The sequence below is a fragment of the Dendrobates tinctorius genome, unplaced genomic scaffold, assembly GCF_039654945.1.
Source record: "Dendrobates tinctorius isolate UK_male_01 unplaced genomic scaffold, ASM3965494v1 ptg000129l, whole genome shotgun sequence".
Classification (NCBI taxonomy): domain Eukaryota; kingdom Metazoa; phylum Chordata; class Amphibia; order Anura; family Dendrobatidae; genus Dendrobates; species Dendrobates tinctorius.
In genome coordinates, this window is record NW_027361797.1 from 50,049,118 (window position 1) to 50,073,721 (window position 24,604).

At 46.2% G+C, this 24,604-nt stretch overlaps 1 protein-coding gene across 1 annotated transcript in view; it reads left to right on the forward strand.

Annotated features, from left to right (window-relative positions):
• LOC141047809 (cytochrome P450 2K1-like) overlaps positions 1 to 24,604 on the forward strand; it is a 50,842-nt gene that overhangs the window by 12,152 nt on the left and 14,086 nt on the right. Inside the window, exons 3-5 of the mRNA XM_073543128.1 lie at positions 22,109 to 22,258; positions 22,584 to 22,744; positions 24,090 to 24,263. Of these exons, the coding sequence (XP_073399229.1) occupies positions 22,109 to 22,258; positions 22,584 to 22,744; positions 24,090 to 24,263 (485 nt within the window). The remainder of the gene's footprint in view (positions 1 to 22,108; positions 22,259 to 22,583; positions 22,745 to 24,089; positions 24,264 to 24,604) is intronic.

The window sequence follows — 24,604 nt, forward strand, 5'->3', positions numbered from 1 at the left end:
TGCATTCTATGAATTGTAAAATTCACCATAATGAACTGTTAGGGGAGCAAAATACTTTGAAGTCCAGTAACAATAGTTGATTCTGCTAATTGAATATTCACTAACAACATCAATAAATGTCATTTATGAGCAAAATATTATTAATTGAAGAACACTTAAACATCTATGCCAACTCTTAGAGGTTGTGTAATGACTGCAGAAAGTCGTAGTGGGCGGCTAGTGTCCATAATGAATTTTACACAACACATTAGAATGAAGCTGCTTATATTTACCTGAACAAATCCAGGAGAACAAACATTCAAACATTTTTTTTATCAGTCAAGTGTGAACATTAATAAGAAAGACACAAAAGAAAAAGGGAAGGGAGGTTATTCCTAGAAAGTAGCCAGCAGTCCTGTTTTTAACTTTTATCTACCTTCTTCTTCATCTCCTTCTTTGGTTTCCTTCTTCTCATTCATCTTCCTCATCATCATAATCATGTTCATTCTTTCTACTTTTTCATTTTACTCTTTTCGTTGATTTCATCTTCCTTCTGTTCATTTTCTTTAATTATTCATCTACCTCATCATTCTCTTCATTTTTTGTTACCTTCAAGTCATCTCCTTCCTAGTTTCTTTTCCATCTCCTTCATCATCATTACCATTCAAATAATCACCATCTTCATTATTCTTGTGGCCACTGTGCAAGAAATGTGTCTGGGCCCCCCTTCTTTTATGGTGACATAACTACAGATATGTAAGATATGTATATATGGCCACACACATACAGTTGTGGCCAAAAGTAATGACACCCCTGCAATTCTGTCAGATAATACTCAGTTTCTTCCTGAAAATGATTGCAAACACAAATTCTTTGGTATTATTATCTTCATTTAATTTGTCTTAAATGAAAAAACACAAAAAGAATTGTCCAAAAGCCAAATTGGATATAACTCCACACCAAACATAAAAAAGAGGGTGGACAAAAGTATTGGCACTGTTCGAAAAATCATGTGATGCTTCTCTAATTTGTGTAATTAACAGCACCTGTAACTTACCTGTGGCACCTAACAGGTGTTGGCAATAACTAAATCACACTTGCAGCCAATTGACATGGATTAAAGTTGACTCAACCTCTGTCCTGTGTCCTTGTGTGTACCACATTGAGCATGGAGAAAAGAAAGAAGACCAAAGAACTGTCTGAGGACTTGAGAAACCAAATTTTAAGGAAGCATGAGCAATCTCAAGGCTTCAAGTCTTTCTCCAAAGACCTGAATGTTCCTGTGTCTACCGTGCGCAGTGTCATCAAGAAGTTTAAAGCCCATGGCACTGTGGCTAACCTCCCTAGATGTGGACGGAAAAGAAAAATTGACAAGAGATTTCAACACAAGATTGTGCGGATGTTGGATAAAGAACCTTGACTAACATCCAAACAAGTTCAAGCTGCCCTGCAGTCCAAGGGTACAACAGTGTCAACCCGTACTATCCGTCGGCATCTGAATTAAAAGGGACTTTATGGTAGGAGACCCAGGAAGACCCCACTTCTTACCCCGAGACATAAAAAAGCCAGGCTGGAGTTTGCCAAAACTTACCTGAAAAAGCCTAAAACGTTTTGGAAGAATGTTCTCTGGTCAGATGAGACAAAAGTAGAGCTTTTTGGGCAAAGGCATCAACATAGAGTTTGCAGGAGAAAAAAAGAGGCATTCAAAGAAAAGAACACGGTCCCTACAGTCAAACATGGCGGAGGTTCCCTGATGTTTTGGGGTTGCTTTGCTGCCTCTGGCACTGGATTGCTTGACCGTATGTATGGCATTATGAAGTCTGAAGACTACCAACAAATTTTGCAGCATAATGTAGGGCCCAGTGTGAGAAAGCTGGGTCTCCCTCAGAGGTCATGGGTCTTCCAGCAGGACAATGACCCAAAACACACTTCAAAAAGCACTAGAAAATGGTTTGAGAGAAAGCATTGGAGACTTATAAGGTGGCCAGCAATGAGTCCAGACCTGAATCCCATAGAACACCTGTGGAGAGATCTAAAAATGGCAGTTTGGAGAAGGCATCCTTCAAATAACTGGTAGTAGACTATTATCATTTTGTTTCTACAGCATTGGTACACTGCGGTTCATCCCTCAATCTGGTCTGCTCCCGTATCATCTCCCAACTCAAGATAGGGACAGTCAGGCTGGAGACCCCACTGAAAATCGTGGCCATCGTGTTGTGAGTTCATTTTTCCCTTCACCATTGAGGTCTGATGAACTCCCTCCTCTGGTGAAGGAAGGTAGTGAGACTGATTACCAAACACCTGGGCAGCTAGATGATAACTGGGTGGCTGGAATTGAGGACTGGATATAAGGCTGTCGACGCCCTTCTTCCTGGCTGGTGATTTTCCTGCTGGATTCTTGGAGACCAGTCTGATTCCTGCATCTCAAAGCTAAGTTTTTCTGCTCTGCTTTGTACTCTTCAGTTTTGTTTTTGTCTTGCCTTGTTTTTTGGAAATTCTGCCAGCCCCGGCCGGGGATGAGCTGAATTCCATTTTTGTCTCTGATCTGTTGATCTTTTGTTCTGTCTTCAGAATATACCTGAGTGCTGATATAGTCTTTTGAAGCCTAGCGACTTCAGGGCCTGTTTTTCCTATCAGTCGGGTGGCTCATTTTGATAGGGTTTTTGCGGATGGCAGCCAGCAGCTTTCCTATCCTGTCCTATGTAGTTAGCTTGGGCCCCATCATTTGCTCAACCTATCCTTCTATCTGTGTTTGTGTTTTCATCTTGCTTCACCGTCATTATATGTTGGGGGCTGCCTATTGCTTTGGGATCTGCTCTGGGGCAGTTTAGTTTTTCCCCTTTCTGTCTTTAGGCTATGTAGCTCTCCGGCTGTGATCGAGGGGTCTAGGGCACCGTAGGAACCCCCCACGGCTACTGCTAGTTGTTGTGGATAGGTTCAGGGGTCTGCAATCCGATAGCTGCCAACCTCTCTGGTTTTTCTGGACTTAGCTGTATTTTGTTTTTTCCTCCTTCGGTGACTGATCATAACACATCGACTCTTCCCCCCTCACCCGTTCAGGGATTCTTTTTGTTTCTGACAGTTTTTCCCTGCAAATCGGTGCTTCTCATCTAGAGAAGATTAAATGTTTTGTGATGGACAAATTGCCCGCAGGGCTGGTAATAGGCATGCCGTGGCTTCAACGGCACAACCCAGTGATTGATTGGGAAAAAAGGGAGATTGTCAAGTGGGGTTCTAAATGTTTTGACTGTTGCCATAAATCTGTCTTGTGTGTGTCACCCGCAAAAACTGTCTACGAGTCTTCTGTCAGTCTGGAGGGTATTCCGGAGTACCTCAAGGACTTTGAAGACGTGTTTTCTGAAAGTGAGGCCGAGGCATTACCCCCGAATAGGCCATTTGACTGAAATATTGATCTGATCCCTGGGTCCAAATTGCCCGAAGCTCATTTATTCAATTTGTCAGGCCCTGAGCGTCTAGCTATGAAGGAATACATCGCTGAAAGTCTCCGTAAAGGGCACATAAGACCTTCAGTTTCCCCAGTAGCAGCAGGAGTTTTCTTTGTTAAAAAGAAAGATGGTGGCCTACGTCCCTGCCTCGACTTTCGAGAACTCAACAAAATTACGGTCAGAAATACATACCCCTTACCCCTGATTCCAGATTTGTGTAACCAGTAGAGTTGAGCGAAACGGGTCGAAAAATTTCAAAAGTCCCCGACTTTTGGCAAAGTCGGGTTTCATGAAACGAAACCCGACCCTAGGATCAGGTCGGCCACGAGGTCAGCGACTTACGCGCCAAAGTCGCGTTTCAAAAGTTTGTTTTGCGCTCTTTTTCAGCCAATCAGGATCCACGGACACTGTGGGCAACGTGATGACATAGGCAGGGGTCACCACCATCTTTCAGAAGGGCATGCAAGTGATTGGCTTGCTTTGGTGGGCGTCACAGGGGTTATAAAAGGGCGGCAACGCCGACCGCCATCTTACTTCTGCCGATCTTAGCATAGGGAGAGGTTGCTGATTCTGTAGGGAGAGCGTTAGGCAGGGAAGAAGAAAAAAAAACTGCTTCTGCTGCTAGCGATTTTGCCTGTACAACACACCAGTCACTGTGTGTGCAGTGCAAGGGGAGGCTATATTGTGGTGGATCAGCGGTGTTGGTTGTTAGGCTGCCTTCTAAGGCTTCCTGACAGCTGCATTGCTGTTTCCTCACTGCTCTGCAAACTGCTTTTTTAAAAGCAATCCCAATATTTTTTTTTGTCCTGATGAGGTACTGAGCGTGCATTTTTTCACACCATACAGCGGTGTACGCTCCTCACACAGTACCGTGTAACGGCTGTTATCACAGCCACAGTGAAGCTATCTGTGTGTCACTGTGGAAGGATAAGTGGAGGACTTGTTCCGTTCTTACAGACCTACACTCTAGGGAGATTCCTATTCTGCCCAATTCTACATACACCTTGTAGTTTGTGACACACTAGCCAATTTCTGCCTGTGACATAGCGCTCTGATATTCAGTGGGCCTCACACAATCCAAAAGTGTCCAGTGTCCACAAGTGTCTGCAGAAATTCAAAATCTCCCTTATCCTGTAGTCACTTTTTTCACACCTGTGCCATCGAGCCTGTGACATAGCGCTCTGATATTCAGTGGGCCTCACACAATCCAAAAGTGTCCAGTGTCCACAAGTGTCTGCAGAAATTCAAAATCTCCCTTATCCTGTAGTCACTTTTTTCACACCTGTGCCATCGAGCCTGTGACATAGCGCTCTGATATTCAGTGGGCCTCACACAATCCAAAAGTGTCCAGTGTCCACAAGTGTCTGCAGAAATTCAAAATCTCCCTTATCCTGTAGCCACTGTTTTCACACCTGTGCCATCGAGCCTGTGACATAGCGCTCTGATATTCAGTGGGCCTCACACAATCCAAAAGTGTCCAGTGTCCACAAGTGTCTGCAGAAATTCAAAATCTCCCTTATCCTGTAGTCACTTTTTTCACACCTGTGCCATCGAGCCTGTGACATAGCGCTCTGATATTCAGTGGGCCTCACACAATCCAAAAGTGTCCAGTGTCCACAAGTGTCTGCAGAAATTCAAAATCTCCCTTATCCTGTAGTCACTTTTTCACACCTGTGCCATCGAGCCTGTGACATAGCGCTCTGATATTCAGTGGGCCTCACACAATCCAAAAGTGTCCAGTGTCCACAAGTGTCTGCAGAAATTCAAAATCTCCCTTATCCTGTAGTCACTTTTTTCACACCTTTGCCATCGAGCCTGTGACATAGCGCTCTGATATTCAGTGGGCCTCACACAATCCAAGTGTCCAATGTCCACAAGTGTCTGCAGAAATTCCAGATCTCCCTTATCCTGTAGTCACTTTTTTCACACCTGTGCCATCGAGCCTGTGACATAGCGCTCTGATATTCAGTGGGCCTCACACAATCCAAAAGTGTCCAGTGTCCACAAGTGTCTGCAGAAATTCAAAATATCCCTTATCCTGTAGTCACTTTTTTCACACCTGTGCCATCGAGCCTGTGACATAGCGCTCTGATATTCAGTGGGCCTCACACAATCCAAAAGTGTCCAGTGTCCACAAGTGTCTGCAGAAATTCAAAATCTCCCTTATCCTGTAGTCACTTTTTTCACACCTGTGCCATCGAGCCTGTGACATAGCGCTCTGATATTCAATGGGCCTCACACAATCCAAGTGTCCAGTGTCCACAAGTGTCTGCAGAAATTCAAAATCTCCCTTATCCTGTACTCACTTTTTTCACACCTGTGCCATCGAGCCTGTGACATAGCGCTCTGATATTCAGTGGGCCTCACACAATCCAAAAGTGTCCAGTGCCCACAAGTGTCTGCAGAAATTCAAAATCTCCCTTATGCTGTAGTCACTTTTTTCACACCTGTGCCATCGAGCCTGTGACATAGCGCTCTGATATTCAGTGGGCCTCACACAATCCAAGTGTCCAGTGTCCACAAGTGTCTGCAGAAATTCAAAATCTCCCTTATCCTGTAGTCACTTTTTTCACACCTGTGCCATCGAGCCTGTGACATAGCGCTCTGATATTCAGTGGGCCTCACACAATCCATAAGTGTCCAGTGTCCACAAGTGTGTGCAGAAATTCAAAATCTCCCCTGTCCTATAGACACCTTGTACCTTGTTTTACATTACTATATAGTTTGTTGGATTTTGTCTACATTTCTACAAAAAATGAGGAAGGCTGGTGGAAGAGGCCATGGATTTGGGCGGGGGTTGGCAGCTGGTAATGATGGTGTTGGTGGTGGATCTGATGGTAGTGGCAAGAGCAAAATAGGGCCGAATACAGGAGGTGTTGAGCCTGTGTCATCGTCTGGCTCCATAAGGCTTCGAAGGCTTAGTTTTCTAGGAGTTGGCAAACCGCTTTTAAAGCCAGAGCATCAGGCAAAAGTTTTGTCTTACATTGCTGACTCAGCCTCCAGCTCTATCGCCTCCTCTTCTGAAGTTGTAAAAAGTAAAAGCACTGAGTCGTCATTGGAGGCTCATGTTCATGAACCACACCTTTCCTTGTGTCCTTCACCCCAACCAAGATTGAAGGATGACGCAGGCCATACTACTGATTACTCCATGGAGCTGTTTTCACATACCATGCCTGGATTATCAAGTGAAATGGTGAATTACCCAGGCCAAGATGAATCTGACATGGAGTGCACTGATGCACAGCTGCTGACAGATGATTCTGCTGGTACATTCACTCAGAGCACTACATTGTCCTCGCAGTGTACAGAGCCAGATTCTGACCCTGATGAGACTCAGGTGCCCCTTCCCGCACACTATACCACCATACACGGTGACACAGAGGAAGGTGCACATGACATTGAAGAGGAGGTGATGGATGACCCAGTTGTTGACCCAGATTGGCATCCATTGGGGGAAGAGGGTGCTGCTTCCAATAGCTCAGATGAGGAGCATCCACAGCAGACATCGACATCGCAACAGCTGTTATCTGGCAGGCCCGGAGCACTCCAAAGACAGGTTCCAAAAATCAAAAGAGTTGCTGGACAGCTTGTCCAGAGGGTCAAAAGATCACAGCGTGCTAGGCCGCAAAATGTCTGCCAAAGTAGGAAGAGTGCAGTGTGGCACTTTTTTGAACAAAATCCTCATGATCAGGCCAAGGTTATCTGTAAGAAGTGCGCAAAGACCTTTAGCCGAGGGAAAAATCTGAAAAATTTGAATACCAGTTGCATGCTTAGACATTTAACCACCATGCACTTGTAAGCGTGGACACAACACCAAACCTCAAGTGCCACATGTGCAACTGATCACAAAGAAGGTAGTCAGCAACGCTACATTGTTTCCCCCACTGTAAGCCCACCGGTTAGCACAGCAGCAAATGTTGAGGTGTCGTTGCAAGGCCACAGCAGTCAGGGAATCCCACTGTTATATCAACGAAATACTGAATCTAGGCCATCAGAAAGAACACCAACTCCATCACCATCATCAACCCTCTCTCAGTCCGCCCTGTCCACCGCTACTTCCACCATATGCAGCTCTCAAGTCCAGCTCACCCTCCCAGACACTTTGAGTAGGTCAAGAAAGTACTCAGTCTCTCATCCGCGTACACTGGGTTTGAACGCCCACATTGCCAAACTAATCTCGTTTGAGATGATGCCCTATCGGTTGGTGGAAAGCGCAGCTTTCCGCGAACTCATGGCCTATGCAGTACCACGCTATGACCTACCCAGTCGCCACTTCTTCTCTCGCAAAGCCATCCCAGCCCTCCACCATCATGTAAAAGACCGCATTGTCCATGCACTCAAGCAGTCAGTGAGTGTAAAGGTGCACCTCACAACTGATGCATGGTCCAGTCGGCATGGCCAGGGCCGTTACGTGTCCATCACTGCGCACTGGGTTAATGTGGTGGATGCAGGGTCCACAGGGGACAGCGGTGGTGGGACAGTGCTGCCTAGCCCACGGTATAGGAAACAGTTGGCTGTAGGAGTTCGACCCTCCTCCTCCTCCTCCTCCAGAAGTGAAAGCTCGTCCACAGAGCGCAGTCGTACGAGCACTCCATCTGCAGCTGCCACTGTTGCACATGAGGTGTCCCCCTATCGAGCAGCTAGTGGAAAGCGTCAGCAGGCTGTGTTGCAGATGATGTGTTTGGGCGACAGACACACCGCCGAGGTGCTGGCCGAGTACTTGAAGCGGCAAACTGAGTCATGGGTGGGCAGTGTACATCTTGAGGCAGGCAAGGTAGTTAGTGATAACGGCCGTAATTTTGTGGCAGCCATAGCCCTTTCAAAACTCAGCCACATACCTTGCTTGGCTCACACCTTGAACCTGGTGGTGCAGTGCTTCCTCAAAAATTATCCAGAAGGTGTGAAGACTGTGCGCGCACAGCCGCCGGTCGCCTGTACACTCCGTTCGTATGCAGAAGCTGCAGCGATTGCTCCACCTTCCCAACCACCGCCTCATTATCGACATTGCAACAAGGTGGAACTCCACCCTGCACATGGTGGAGCGGCTGTGCGAGCAGAGGCAGGCCATAATGCATTTGTGGGAGGATACACGGCCAGGCACTTTGAGAGCAGACATGGAGTTGACAGGTGTGCAGTGGTCAAAGCTGAAAGACCTCTGTAAAGTCCTTCAGTGTTTTGAGGAATGCACACGGCTGGTAAGCGCAGACGATGCCATCCTAAGCATGAGCATCCCACTTATGCGTCTGCTCATGCAAACTTTGACGCACCTTAAGGAGCAGGCGTCTGCAGCCAATGTTGACGAGGAGGGAATCCTTGATGACATTCAGCCATTGTCTGCTCAGGGACCTCTCCTGGACGAGGTGGAGGAAGAAGAGGAGGAGGAGGATGATGATGGGGATGATTACTTTGGGGAGGAGGATGCATCTCGTGGGGCAAGTGAAAATGTTGGCGTGGCAAGATCTGGTACAGGGTTTGTGCGTGACTGGAGGGATGTGGATTTGCCAGAAAGTGCTCCTCCAACCAGCATTCGCAGTGCATCATTGACACCGGGAACATTGGCCCACATGTCAGATTATGCATTTCGGATCCTAAAAAGGGACCCCCGCATTGCCAAAATGATGAACGATGACGACTACTGGTTGGCCAGCATCCTGGATCCACGCTATAAAGGCAAATTACAAAACATCATGCCACAGGAGAACCTTGACCTAATATTGGCTAATAAACAAGCAACTCTGGTAAATCGGTTGCTTGAGGCATTCCCAGCACACAGCAGCGGTGATGGTTCTCACACGAGCCGTACGGGCCGGGGGCAGCTTGGTAGAGGTGTTCATGGTGCACACAGCAGAAGTGGCGTTGGAGACAGGGGTTTCATGACAATGTTGTGGACTGATTTTTCAAGTACCGCTCACACAACTGGTAATACTGCATCGATGGAAAGTGACAGGAGACAGCAGTTGTCAACTATGGTTACAAACTACTTTTCCTCCCATATCGATGTTCTCCCACACAGGTCATTCCCCTTTGACTATTGGGCCGCTAAACTGGACACCTGTTTAAACTGGACACCTGTGGACAGCTGGATCAATCCTGACAGAAAAAAAAGGACCCGTCTGTCAACCCAAAATGTGGATGATCTAACCTTCATTAAAATGAACCATGCATGGGTTTCCAAGGATTTTGTCCCACCTTCCCCTGATGACACATAGGGTGACAGAAAAATGGCTTGCTTTGGTCCACCTCTTCCTGGGACTTGACCTATTTCGCCTTTTGCATCAGCTGAATGTCCAACATCAACATATGCCACTTTCTAAAACTCCCTAACTGTGCTGCCTCCCCCCCCCATGGCCGGGGTCACCACCTAGCGCACGACACCGTGCGAGTGCCGTTGCCCTGGACAGGTGGGTAGGCTGACTCTTGGGCGCGGGCACTGGCACAGGGTCCCTCATAGTGCAATCAAGTGTCTCTGACGGTGGTGGTGCACACCCGCCGTCAGACACACCGCCGTACTATGAGGGGCCCAGTGCCAGTACCGACGCCCACGAGTGGGCCCCCCTTGCTTGGGCAGGGCCCCAGCATTTGCAATCTTTACCTCTCCCTGCTCCTCCACTGTGTAGTCAGGGCCGTCAAATCCATACTGTGCCTGACACCATCTGAGCCTGCCTCCTGATGTATAGACATATATTTTGAATGTGTACGCTATCCATACATGTTATCCGGGGATACGGTACCCTTTCTCACCTTTGTGCAATCACGTGCAAGCCATACTGGGCCTAACACCATCTGAGCCTGCCTCCTGATGTATAGACATATATTTTGAATGTGTACGCTATCCATACATGTTATCCTGGGATACGGTACCCTTTCTCACCTTTGTGCAATCACGTGCAAGCCATACTGGGCCTAACACCGTCTGAGCCTGCCTTCTGATGTATAGACATATATTTTGAATGTGTACGCTATCCATACATGTTATCCTGGGATACGGTACCCTTTCTCACCTTTGTGCAATCACGTGCAATCCATACTGGGCCTAACACCGTCTGAGCCTGCCTCCTGATTTATAGACATATATTTTGAATGTGTACGCTATCCATACATGTTATCCGGGGATACGGTACCCTTTCTCACCTTTGTGCAATCACATGTAATCCATACTGGGCGTGAGAACGGCTGGCGAGCTGTTAAGCAAGCTACAGCACCTGTGGTTTGCACACGTAAGTTTTTCATTTTTGCAGGAATGACGGTTAGGCCTAATTCCGGAACTGCGGTTGACCGGCACTTACTGGGAAATCATCGTTCGCGGGTAATAATTGTAATCAGTGATCCCCATCACTAACGTTGTTCAGCGGGTTATCTACACCTGTAAGCGACAAACGCTGGCCTTTTCAGTGTAGTTCACATGCAGCCACGGACATGTAAGGGCATGACACACCAGTTATTGGCCAATCTCATGTGCCAGAGCCTCACGTGTCCCTTTAGTAAGCCGGACTCGGACCGCGGGGCATGACGGAGTCTCGTTCGTTAACGGAATTAAGCTTGCAATGTGTGCATCTGTTCTGTAGCTGGCATGGTTGAGGTTTCCCAGGTGGAGTCGAATTTAACCGTAGGCTCCACTCCTGGTGGTGCCCTTCTGGACATTCCTTTAAGGTTCAGCTTTGCAACCATACTGCCCATGTAAAACAAACACTTTGCCTTCATGAACGCTGTTTGGAGGGTCATGACTCGTGGGAATAACGCCGCCCAATCAGTTAACCTGCTAGAGAGATCCTTCGTTGCTCCCAAGCATGACATCACACTCCCTAGGAGGAAGGTAATGCCACTGTGGCGACCGTACTCCTGGGGGCGACACAAGTGCACTGATGCCCAGCCACTGCTCAATGAATCTGCTGGTACATTGACCCAGACCACTACATTCCCCTCGCACGCTACACGGCCTGAATCTGACCCTGATGAAACTCAGGTTACCCTTCCCATATACAGTTCCATCTTACACGGTGACAAAGAGGAAGCTGCAGATGAAAGTGCAGGTTCGGCCCACCCACCATCAGACACACCACCGTACTATCAGGGGCCCTGTGCCAGTGCCGTCGCCAACGAGTGGGCCCCCCCTGCTTGCTCAGGATCACAGCACTTGCAAGATTGAAATACTGTGCAGTGAGATGGAAGATGGGGACGACGAGGAGTCCAGACTAGTACAGGGATTCCCTAGCGAGGAGACTTATTTCATTGTTTTCAATGTTGGGACAGCAATTTTTGGGGAGCACTATACTCTGGAGAATGATAGATGGGGCCCACTATACACTAGAGCATTAGAAATGGGGCCCATTATGTTTGGAGCATTATTTGGGCCCATAAGACAGTGGAGCTTCATCCATGGGGACCAACATATACTGTAGCTTTATGTGGAGCTCATCATATACTGTTTCAAACATTATATGGGACCAATGATTCTGTATGGAGAAATAGATGGGCGCCGTCATGAGATGTAAAAAGTGAAGTATTTTTCATTGTACTATACCGCTATTTCTCTGCCGTATCGGAGCATGATGAGTTGTGGTATGTGTTAAAGGGGCGCTCTTTCGCCCAGGGCACATAAAAACCTGGAGCCAGCCCTACCCCCCCACAACTTTAGCCAAATAACCCCCATTTTTCAGTGCGTAACTTGTATTATGAAGTTAATTAAGGTTGACAAGCTTAAGTAAGAAGAATTGATGCTTTTGGCATTCAAATGAGCACTGTAGGTGTGTTTCCTGTCCTCCTCTCACTGCCGACTTTTATTCCCCATTGACTTACATTGGGTTTCGTGTTTCGGGACGACCCCGACTTTTCCCTATAATCGGCCGATCTTGCTCGACCCGACTTTTGGAAAAGTCGGGTTTCACGAAACGAAACTCGACCCTAAAAAAACAAAAGTCGCTCAACTCTAGTAACCAGCTCTCAGGGGCTAAGTGATTTTCTAAATTGGATCTTAGAGGGGCCTATAACTTGATAAGAATCAGAGAAGGAGATGAATGGAAGACAGCGTTCCTCACGTCAGAGGGATTGTTTGAAAATTTGGTGATGCCATTTGGTCTCGCTAACGCACCAGCTGTCTTTCAAAATTTCTTTAATGTGGTATTTGTGGACCTTATTGGCCGCTTTGTTGTTGTCTATCTAGATGATATCCTAATATATTCCGCTGACAAGGATTCTCATTTATTACATGTTAAGACAGTTCTCCAAAGACTCAGAGAAAATCAACTCTTCGTCAAGCTTGAAAAATTTACATTTTTTGTCCAGGAATTGACATTTTTAGGGCTCATAATCTCGCCACAGGGGTTTTGGATGGATCCCAAGAAGGTGCAAGCCATTGTGGAGTGGGTCCAACCTCAGGACCTGAAGGGACTCCAGCGCTTCTTGGGATTCGCAAACTATTATCGCAGGTTCATTAAAGGCTTTTCACAGATAGTTAAGCCTCTCACTGACCTCACATGTAAAGCGGCTGATATTAGCAATTGATCTCCTCAAGCCAAACAATCTTTTCTTGTCCTAAAGAATTGCTTTATGTCTGCTCCGATATTGGTTCAACCGGACCCATCCTTGCCATTTGTAGTGGAGGTTGATGCTTCAGAGGTGGGGGTGGGGGCTGTATTGTCTCAGGGGTCATCTACTCTGACTAACCTTAGGCCTTGTGCCTATTTTTCAAAAAAATTTTCTCCAGCAGAGAGAAATTACGACGTTGGGAACAGAGAGCTTCTGGCAATCAAGTTGGCGTTTTGAAGAGTGGAGGCATTTTTTGGAGGGGGCAGCTCACCCTATCACAGTCATTACTGATCACAAAAATTTGGAATATATTAAAACTGCCAAAAGATTGACTCCCAGGCAGGCCTGCTGGTCACTTTTTTTCTCCAGGTTTCAATTTTCGATTACCTTTCAACCAGGGTGAAGAATGTGAAAGCGGATGCATTATCACGCAGTTTTGAGCCGTTGTCCGCCCCTGACCTACCGTCCTCCATTCTTCAACCCAGGGTGGTTATAGCGGAGCTGTCTTCGGAATTGGAGCGAGAGATTGTGGGGGCTCAATCTTTAGCTCCAATGTCCAAACCCGCACATAAATTGTTTGTTCCACAGCACTTGCGCACCAATCTCCTGCTGGAGTTCCATGACTCAAAACTGGGCGCTCATCCAGGTATTGCAGCCACATGTGAAGCAGTAAAAAGAGTTTTTTGGTGGCCGTCTATATTTGCAGAGGTTAAGAGATATGTCGCAGCATGTGGGGTGTGTGCCCGTTCCAAGAGCTCTCATTGCCGGCCAGGAAATTGGTGCCTTTACCAATCCCTAGAAGACCTTGGACTCATTTGTCCATGGACTTCATTACTAATCTCCCTCCATCCCAGGGTAACACTGTGGTTTAGGTAATTGTGGACAGATTCTCCAAGTTGGCACACTTTGTACCTATGGCTAAGTTATCATCTGCTGAAGTTCTTTCTAAACATTTCCTTTCTCAGGTTGTTCGTCTTCATGGGGTGCCTATGAATATTGTGTCCGATAGGGGGACACAATTTGTAGCTAAGTTTTGGCAGGCCTTTCGCAAGAAGTTGGGGATATCTCTATCTTTTTCTTCAGCTTATCACCCAGAAAGCAATGGACAAACGGAGCGCACCAATCAGTCGCTGGAACAGATTCTCCGATGTTTGACTTCCACTTTGCAGGATGACTGATGTGATGCCTTGCCATTGGCGGAATTCGCCTTCAACAATCGTGTAAATCAATCCACTGGTAGGTCACCGTTTTTTATTAATTACGGATTAAACCCTTATTTCGGTGAATTCTCACGTCTGGATTCTAACTGTCCGGGGGCTGAGGACTGTGTCAACCGGATCAGTGATCTATGGTCAAAGGTGCGTTTGAATATCTCTAAAGCACAAGGGAGATATACATTTTTCGCTGATAATAAGAGGGGCTCTGGTCAGACGCTTCAGCATGGGGATAAGGTGTGGCTTTCCACGTGAAACATAAGCCTAAGGTTACCCTCCACCAAACTTGGGCCGAAATTCATTGGCCCTTATGAGATAACCGAAGTGATTAACCCGGGAAGCGTATCGCTTACTCCTTCCTTCATCTTTGAAACTCCATAATGTTTTCCATAGGTCTTTGCTTAAACCTGTAGGTTCGATGGTGGAGGATCCTGGTTCTCTTCCAATCCCAGTATTGGTTGACGGACATATGGAATTCGAAATTCAACATATTGTACAGTCTCGATGGGTTCGTGGGTCTTTGCAATACCTGGTGCATTGGAAGGGGTACAGTCTGGGGGACCGGTCTTGGGTACCAGCCAGATCGGTGCACGCTGATCGCCTGGATAGGGCATATCATGCTTGATATCCTGAGAGACCTGGGGGTCCGGAGGCCCCCCGTTGAAAGGGGGGTACTGTCATGGTTAACTGAGACATCAGGTTAGGGTATGTAAGAGTTAACATGGAAAGCCTCTCTGTGGATCCAGGGAGGGTTCTTATAGCCTCATGGAAAAGCCGTCCTCTGTCGTTTATAGTCTTAGCTGAGTGTGCCTGACCCTGTTCTGCCTGTGCTTCATACCTGTCATGGTGTGTCTGTTTGGTGCTTGATCCGGTCCCGTCACAGTTTACGTCTCTTGTCTGCTGATTTGGTACTTTCTTGCCCGTCATGTGTATGACCCTTGGCTACGTTATTGACCTCCTTTGGAATACCCCTCCTGTACCTCGCTGACCCTTGGCTACGTTATTGACCTTCCTCTGTACATCCCTCCAGTACCTCGCCACCTGCCCCGGGTATGACCTTATTGCTTGTTTGACTATTGGATTACTCTTAGCCACATTATTATCAGCATAACTGTTAGCGCTACTAAAGCTTGTCTGTGACTCCGCCCAGCTTCTCTGACGTGCGGTCACGTGACCGCAGGTCCTCTAGACTTCGGGTGCCTTACTACCGCTCCGCCCTCCCCGCAGGTCCTGAAGCTGGTCTATCTATATCAGCGCTGCGCTCCTGGCTCTCACCATGGTGAGTAGGTACCCTTCTCTCTGGTAACCTGCCCTTGGCATCTGAGTGGCAGCGTTATCCAGCTGCCTCCTGACGCCACCACTGCACTAAAATACACATTGAGGAAAGTGACAAACAGGGAAACACCACTTAGCTTTGCTCTGTTGCTAATGCTCCCAGCAACAGAGTCCGACACCTGAGTGCATCTTTTCCTCCAACTGGATCCAACACCTGAGTGCAGCTTTCCAGCAACAGAGTCCCGCATCTGAGTGCAGCTTTACAGCAACAGAGTCCAGCATCTGAGTGCAGCTCTCTTCCAGCAACAGAGTCCAGCATCTGAGTGCAGCCTTCACCCTAGCTGCCACTCCACCAAGCTTTGCAAGAACTCCTCGCTGACACCATAGCTGCCACTCCACGAAGCTTTGCAAGAACTCCACACTGACACCATAGCTGCCACTCCAGGATCCTGACTGAGCTGCCTGGGACTCTTCTCAAGTTCCTTCCTTCACCAAGGATGGTTGGAAAAAACCAATATCACCAACAGCGAGCGAAACCACCTGCTACACCTTTATAGGCAGGACCCAAGGAATCACACCTGCTTCATTATCATGTGCAATAACACTAACCACCACCGGGGGCAAACTAGAACAAAAGACACCACTGTGTAATAACCCTAATGGCCACCGGGGGCAAAAATAACTATAAGCAACCAGCTCAAAGGAAAAAAAGTTTACTTATTCAAAACCTGTCATATCCAACCTGGATCTTGACATCTCCTTTATTATAAGCCGAGTTTTTAAGCACATTTTTTGTGTGCTGAAAATGCCCCTTTCGGCTTACACACGAGTCATTGTCACAGAAAGACGGTGGGGGAGGGGGAGCGTGGAGCATTGGGTGACAGAGGCAGGAAGCCGCAGCTGTGGCTAAAGCCTGTGCCCACTGCTAAAGAGAAATGAATATTCACTGCACTGGCAGAGAATATTTATTTCTCTTATAGCATGCCCAGTTGCAGCCACAGCCTCCATCTTCCAGCAGCAGCTAGGCTAGCATGGGTATCCACTCATTAAAGCAATGAATATTCACCCCTCTCCACTCCCATAGGCGTGGAGTGAATATTCATTGCCTTAATGAGCAGGGACATGTGATCACTCGGCTGGAAGAGCTGTTGGCACCAGAGCAAGATGCAGCGAGGGGGCGCAGGGAAGGTAAGTAGGATGGTTTTCTTTATAGGAACCATGCATCCAAGGACAGGAACGGGATGCCATGCATACAAGGACAGAGACGGGGAGCCATGCATACAAGGACGGAGACGGGGAGCAATGCGTACAAGGATTTGGCCGGGGAGACCTGCATACAAGGACAGGGATGGGGAGCCACGCATACAAGGACAGGGATGGGGAGCCATGCATATGGGGACGGGGATACCTGCGTACAAGGATGGGGACAGGGAGCCATGCATACAAGGACAGGGATGGGGAGCCATCCATACAAGGACAGGGATGGGGAGCCATCCATACAAGGACAGGGATGGGGAGCCATGCATACAAGGACAGGGATGGGGAGCCATGCTTACAAGTACAGGGATGGGGAGCCATGCATACCAGGTTAGAGATGAGGCTACAATGCATAACCGGCTTATACTCAAGTCAATAAGTTATCCTAGTTTTTCTTGGCAAAATTAGGTGCCTCGGCCTATACTCGGGTCGACTTATACTCAAGTATATACGGTATGTACATTGCCATCTCTTACTACACAGTGCCCTCTCTGGTTATGTACGCCTCTGTCCCTTACATATTGGATTATATAGAGCCCTGACTTTCTTACATACCGTCCTCTCTTGTTACACATATAAAGCACTGACGGCTGATTTACCACTGTAAAGCTTCTTTTCTAATGGAGGAGCTGATGGACTGGTCGTCTGGTCACCGGCTGCTCCATCAGCAGTCATTTTATATCTAAGAGAGATGACTATGTAATAAAAGAGGGCGCTGTGAATAACAAGAATACACTATGTAAGAGACAGTACTGCACTTTACAGCAAAGGAGGCTATATAATAAGGAACGGCACCATATATAACTAGAGAGGAAGGTACGTAATAACAGACAGTGTTATACATAATAAAAGAGGAAACTATGTAACTAAGGACAGCGCTATACATAAGTGAGTACATTATATACAAAGGGACTGTGCTATACATAACTGAGTACACTCAATACTAAGGGACTGTGTTATACATAATAAGTGAGTACACTATATACTAAAAGACTGTGTTATACATAATAAGTGAGTACACTTTATACTAAGGGACTGTGCTATATATAATAAGTGAGTACACTATACCTCTCCAGCCGCAGAGGAGGTTGCTCAGCAAACTCGTCGGTCCCGGCGCTCTGCCCAGACCAGCTCCGTGGGTTTGCTTGCTGCTGCCACCTCTGGCACAGCTATGGCAATGCATGCTGCTCAGCAGCAAGATTCTCCAGGGACTAAGTCTCCATGTCGGGCCACTGAGCATGCCTGTGGAGTGATCTCCCACTGGAGATCGAAGGTCACGTGCTCAGGTCCTGCTCGTGTTCGGATTGGCCCATCCGAGAAGCCAGGAAGCTCCCGGACGCTCGCGGCTATAAAAGGCTTGCATGGCTGCTTGGCCATGCGCTAGGATAGACTGTATTTTCAGACTATGAGGAGTGAGTGATGTATGCATGTATGAATGTCTCTGGTGAATGACTCATTAAGAAACCCCTACCCTTGGTACTCATGTGTTGTGCAGCCTAGCCTGCTAGCGCCCAGGCTTAGGCGTAGGTAGGTCAGAGTTTGTGTCAGGCATTAGTCCTCACCAGTGACTCGGCATGCCTCAGTGCACGTGCTCCACACTCCTTAGCCAGCGTCTATAGCGGCGTACGCGATAGCGACGCCGCACGCTCAGTGGGCCTAGAGGGACTCTATCCCTGTGTCCTTGGGGTAGAGTTCTGTGGCCGTACACTGTGCGCTCTTTTGGCCGGGGTCTGTGAGCTAAACAGGACCGGCATCTACGTTCAGCGGTCGTGCGGCTCTGTGAATTAACAGAGTTCGCTCTTGTTCACATTGGGTGACGTAACTCACGTGTGACTGTTTTCACACCGCTTAATTCTTCCGCCATTATCTAGCAGCAGTGTACCACCTCTGCACGGTGGACCCCGGGCTGCGAACGCACCTACTACTATTTTATAATTTGGTGCGTTCCGCCAGCCCTAACAGCTACATTCCTGTATCCGTGTGCAGTGTCGGTGTGCTGTGCACTTTTACAGACGCATTGAGCATGCCGTATGCTGATCCTCCAAATCGGATGAGAACAAAACATTCTTAGATCTGTGATTTTCATCTATGTTGAATGGACCTATAAAACTGAGTCCATGTACAGTCAGATAAAAAAATCTGGAAGCACATGGACATTTCACACAAATATGAGAATGTAGAATAAGTGATATTACAGATAACATTATTATTCCAAGTCACACAGAACAGATACAGAACAATATCTACATCCAGGCATCTGATTAGAGCCGCTTTCTCCTGTTTCTTCTCCATTTGGTCAGACCTTCATGTCGACATCTCCCAGCCATGACTCGTCTTGTCACAATGATCATCGCAGCCCTGAAATTAACAAGGTCACATATATTGTATATATACTTGTGTCTCTCCCCTCAATACAGATATGTACCCCAACATTAAAAATATAAAGTGTTAAGCAGCAATGTGTCCCCAATTAACTTTAATCCCTGCCACCCAATAATATTAATTATTGTGTCTGTGACTCTATTCAATTACCTGTAAGGCTATGTGCACATGGAATATATGCAAGGTTTTACAGTACAGGAAAAGAGATTGAGATCCCTGAAGTCTCATGTACACGCTGCTTATTTTTTCCTTGCAGATTGGCAGAAAATTTAAATCTGCATAATGTCAATTCTTGCAGCGTATTTCACCCACACTATTAGGGGAAAAAAACATAACAAAAGCATGGTAAAAACATTGGCAAAAAATAAATGTATTTTACGCAGCGTCCTTCCTGCCAACACATCAGGATATGCAGCAGAATTTTCTCCTGCAAATCTTGAACGGGCGCACATAGCCTTAGTCCCTGTCCTGTGCCCCCCATTCATTATAAGTCCTTTATAGCATCATAACAAATTTGGGGTGGGAGAAGACATTATCAGGTACTGAGCATTCTCTGCCACCAACCATTTTATAACAAGTCCCTGAAAGAGTCTTCTCTCACCCTTCAGTTCATTATAAAAAGTGCTATGCACCTTATCACCTCCTCTCCCCAATACATTTTAAGTCCCTGACAGCATCACAATGAATTGTGAGATGGGGAGAACGCTCTCAGAGGCTTAGCAGCCTCCTCCACTAACCAATTAATTTCACATCCATATCTTATATCTTATGTCCTTCTCCCCTCCACCTTTTCATAAGTCCAGTATAAGTCCCCCTTATTCCCATCCCAATCCCCCCAATATTGCCCGCTCCACCATCTCCATCACTGTCCTCTCCACCCCCCCAATCATTGTTCTCCCCCACCACCTCCATCATTGCACTCTCCAACATCCCATTGTTCTCCCCCAATCCCATCATTGTCCTCTCCCCATCCCCATAATTTCAATCTCCACCACCCCATTATTGCCCTCCCCATCACCTCCATCATTTCCTCTCCACCACCCCAATTTTTGTTCTCCCCCACCATTCCCATAATTGCCCTCCCCACTATCCCATCATTATCCTCTCCATCACCTCCATCATTGCCTTCTCCCCTACCACCCCATCAAAGCCCTTTCCACCACCTCTCTCAATGCCTTCTCCCCCACCACCGCCATCATTGCCCTCTCCAGCACCCCAATCATTGTTCTTCCCCACCACTTTCATCATCATCCTCTCCCCACCCCATCATTGTTCTCCCCACTACCCCATCATTGTCCTTTCCACCACCTCCATCATTGCCTTCTCCTGCAGAACCCTCATCATTGCCCTTTCCACCTCCATCATTGCCTTCTCCCCCACCACCCCCATCATTGCCCTTTCCACCACCACCATCATTGCCTTCTCCCCCACCACCCCATCATTGCCCTTTCCACCACCTCTGTCGTTGCCTTCTCGCCCACCACCCCATCATTGCCCTTTCTATCACCACCATCATTGCCTTCTCCCTCACCACCCCATCATTGCTCTTTCCACCACCATCATTGCCTTCTCCCCCACCACCCCCATCATTGCTCTTTCCTTCACCTACATCACTGCATGTTCCTCATCCACCCTATCATTGCCCATTAAGCCACCTCCATTATTGCCTCCTCCCTCACCACCCCTATCATTGCCTCCTCCCCCACCACCAACATTGCCCTCTTCACCACCTCAATCATTTCCTCTCCACCAACCCAATCATTGTTCTCTCCCACCACTCCCATAATTTTCCCTCCACCACCCCATCATTGTCCTTTTCATCACCTCCATCGTTGCTTTCTCCTGTACCACCCCATTATTGCTCTTTCCACCACCTCTATCATTGCCTTCTCCCCCACCACCCCATCATTGCCTATTCAACCACATCCATCATTGCCTCCTCCTTCACCACCCCCATAATTGCCTCCTCCACCACCATCATTGCCCTTTCCACCATCCCCCATCATTGCCCTCTCCTCCACTTACACACACACACACAATCACCGCTCACCTCTGCACACATACACAGAGTTAGAGCATCACTCACCTCTCTGCACACCCGGCAGATGCAGCGCACACACACTCACAGACAGCACTATTCAACTATATGCACTCATGCATATACATACACACACACTCGCTCACTCACACAGAGCACCACTCACGTCTTGGCATGGTGCCCACAGCCGCAACATCACCGTCGCTGGCAGCCTCCTCTCTCTGGCACAGCGTCGCGAATGATGATGTCATCCAGCCACGCGACTGTGACAGGAAGTGCGGGCGGGAAGCAGGATGGATCCCTGCAGCTCCACTCTGCTGCCATTTTCTCCTATAGGCAGCGGAGCTGCAGGGATTGCTCCCTTCTCACCGCACATGAGGGCAATCTGGCCAGGGCCCCCCCAGAGCCTCGGGGCCAGAGAAACGGTCCAGATTTCCCTCATTATTAGCCCCCCTCCAGGGGCCCCCTTCCACCTTCGGGCCTCGATGCAGCCGCACTAGCTGCACATGCGGTATGTCTGCCCATGCTTCCTTCACCTTTTTCTTCTCCATCTTTATCATTATCATCTTCATTTTACTTATCTTCTTCCATTTCTTCTTCCTCATTCATCAGCTTCTTCTCCTACTTTTTTTTCTTCATCTTTATCATAATTTTCTTAATTCTTTATTTTCCTGTTTTGTTTCCTTATCTTTCGACTTCTTTTTTTTTTGTAACTATCACATTTTTCTTTTTTTTATTCTCTTCTTCTTTCCTCTTAATTTTGCATCATTTTCTACTTTCTCATTATTAGTTTAATTATTATTGTGTATGGCAACTTCAATTGTCAATTTATGTGCATTTTCTTATTTGTGCTTTTCTTTTTAATCCAGTTTTTAAGTCACAGAATTAAACTACTTCATCTTACTAAAGAAACCACTTGCTGGATTGCTATTTTCTATTCAGTATGATTAATTAATACTTACCAAAGTTTTTCATATTTAACTATATTTTAGGTATAATATTTGCTAATGGAGAAACATGGAAATCCATGAGGAGATTCACGATATCAACACTTCGAGACTTTGGAATGGGGAAGAAAAGTGTGGAAGCCAGAATTCAAGATGAATTAATGCCCCTTATAGAAAGTTTTAGATCTCACAATGGTAAGATACATCATTCACATTTATGGCAAAGCTTTCATATACTCTTAACTTCTTGTTTGTCGCTTTCTACAACCCGGTCTACAGAATCCACATTGTCAATCTGCAACATAGTTAAACTACAATGTTATTCAGAGGAGTTTTGCAAATCCACATTCACATATAGTAGCGGGTACGCCACAGTGTTGTTTTAGTGATCTACTGTCATTACTCAAGGTAGTTTTAACCTAGGGTTACAAATGACCTTTAACATTGAGTAATTTTGTAATATTATTTAGGTTTTTTATTCGAATATTATTTTATTGTATATATATTTTTATTATTTTAGGAAAACCATTCGATACTCACATGCTGATAAACAGTGCAGTTTCCAATGTAATCTGCTCTATTATCTTTGGGAAAAGGTTTGAGTATGATGACCCAACGTTTCACAAATTAATCAAAATGTTAGATGAAAATGACAAACTGGCCGGTACACCCGCAGTGCTGGTAAGAAAACCTTCAGATCTTATATCTAACCTTTTTAGTGAATTCTCAGAAGAGTAGTTTCAGGGTCACATTTAGGACTAATTGTAGTGCAATCATGAGCTCAGGCAAATGGACCCAAACTTATCTCTTCGTTCTCACCCAATACCCTCCAGTTGTTTCATTTATGAAATAAAAGTGCCCTGTATAATAGATGATGATGCACAAACCTAGATCCCTAAAATGTTTCCTTACAATTCATGTATAATATCCAATTAGTATTCTGTTTCCCCTTTCTCAAATTTAATGGTTTACTGTACTGGAGCAGACCAGTCCTTCTCAGACACTCACCAGATATATACAGTTGGTACAAGATGAACATAATAGGGAGTTTATGGGAACTGGCCACTTTGCCCATTGGTGCGTAAAAATACCGTAATATTCTACAGCGCTCCTCAGAGACCGCAATTTCTCTTATCAGTTCTTGTTCCCAATGAGGTTCACAACCTAAATCTGTTTCTCATTGACATACACACTAGGACCAATGAGCCTACCCGTATGGTTTTTACAGTATGGAAAGAAAGTAGAAACCCTAGAGCAGTGTTTCTCAACTCCAGTCCTCAAGACCCACCAACAGGTGAAGTTTTCAGGATATCCTTAGCATTGTACAGGTGATTTCAACACCAGCTCAATCATTAATTCCATCACCTGTGCAATACTATGGAAATCCTGAAAACATGACATGTTGGTGGGTCTTGAGGGCTGGAGTTGAGAAACACTGCCCTAGAGGAAACTCAGTAAAACCTACAAGGAGAACATACCAACTTAGGTCCCATTTACAAAAGCTTTGCATACAGTATGTTTTGTGCTTTTTTATTTGCTTGTTTTATTTGCAGATAGAACACATACCTATTATAGTCTATGACCTTTATCACATATCCAAAGTTATATCTGATTTTGATCCAATTTGTGAATAAAACTCATCCATTTCAGTGAATTTGTGCACTGTCCTTTTTTAACTGACTAATGATGGTAATGGTAATGATGGAATCTTAGGAAACCTGAATCTGTTGTTTTTTTCTCTTATGAGAAAAATGGACAACACACATGAATGGTTGAAAAAAAGATCCACGATGACCAAAAATGGAATACAAATTGGATCCACTACACTGACAAAACTTATGTAGAAAAAAATACTGAACGGGGCCCATTTCAGAGAATACACTTGGCTGGGTTCTATCCTAGGCTCCTATTGATGTAGGTTGGAGCACCGCTGACTGGCCGAGCAGCTTCCATTATGCACCGTTATTGAACTGGTCTGTACTTTTTGTTGCAAGAAAATCTAAAGAGGAATTGTTGATTTCCACAGCTGTATAACTATTATCCCTTCCTCGGACCACTCCTTGGTCTACATAAGAAAGTACAGCAGAACATACAAGATCTGAAGAATTTTATTTCCCAATGTTCGATGAATCGACGATCGGATCTTGATGCAAATGACATCACAGGATTTATCGATGCATATCTTCTGAAACAGGAACAGGTGCGTTAATATGTTACCTTCATTTTCATTTATGCAGTCAAAAGGGTGTGATAAGAATTATTTTGGGAACATCTGAGGATTTTAATATCTATTTTGTCACTGTTGGTTTAGGCGACATGTGACCTTGTGGCTGAATGAAAAAGTAAGCCAGTAAATGTTACACTACTACTCCCAGGTGCGGACACTGACAGCTTGGGTTCCCTGTGCAAGAAATGTGTCTGGGCCCCCCTCCTTTTATGGCGACAAAGCTATATATATATATATATATATATATGCATATATATAAGTATCTGTATATGTATATATATATGTATATATATGTATATATATATACTGTATAT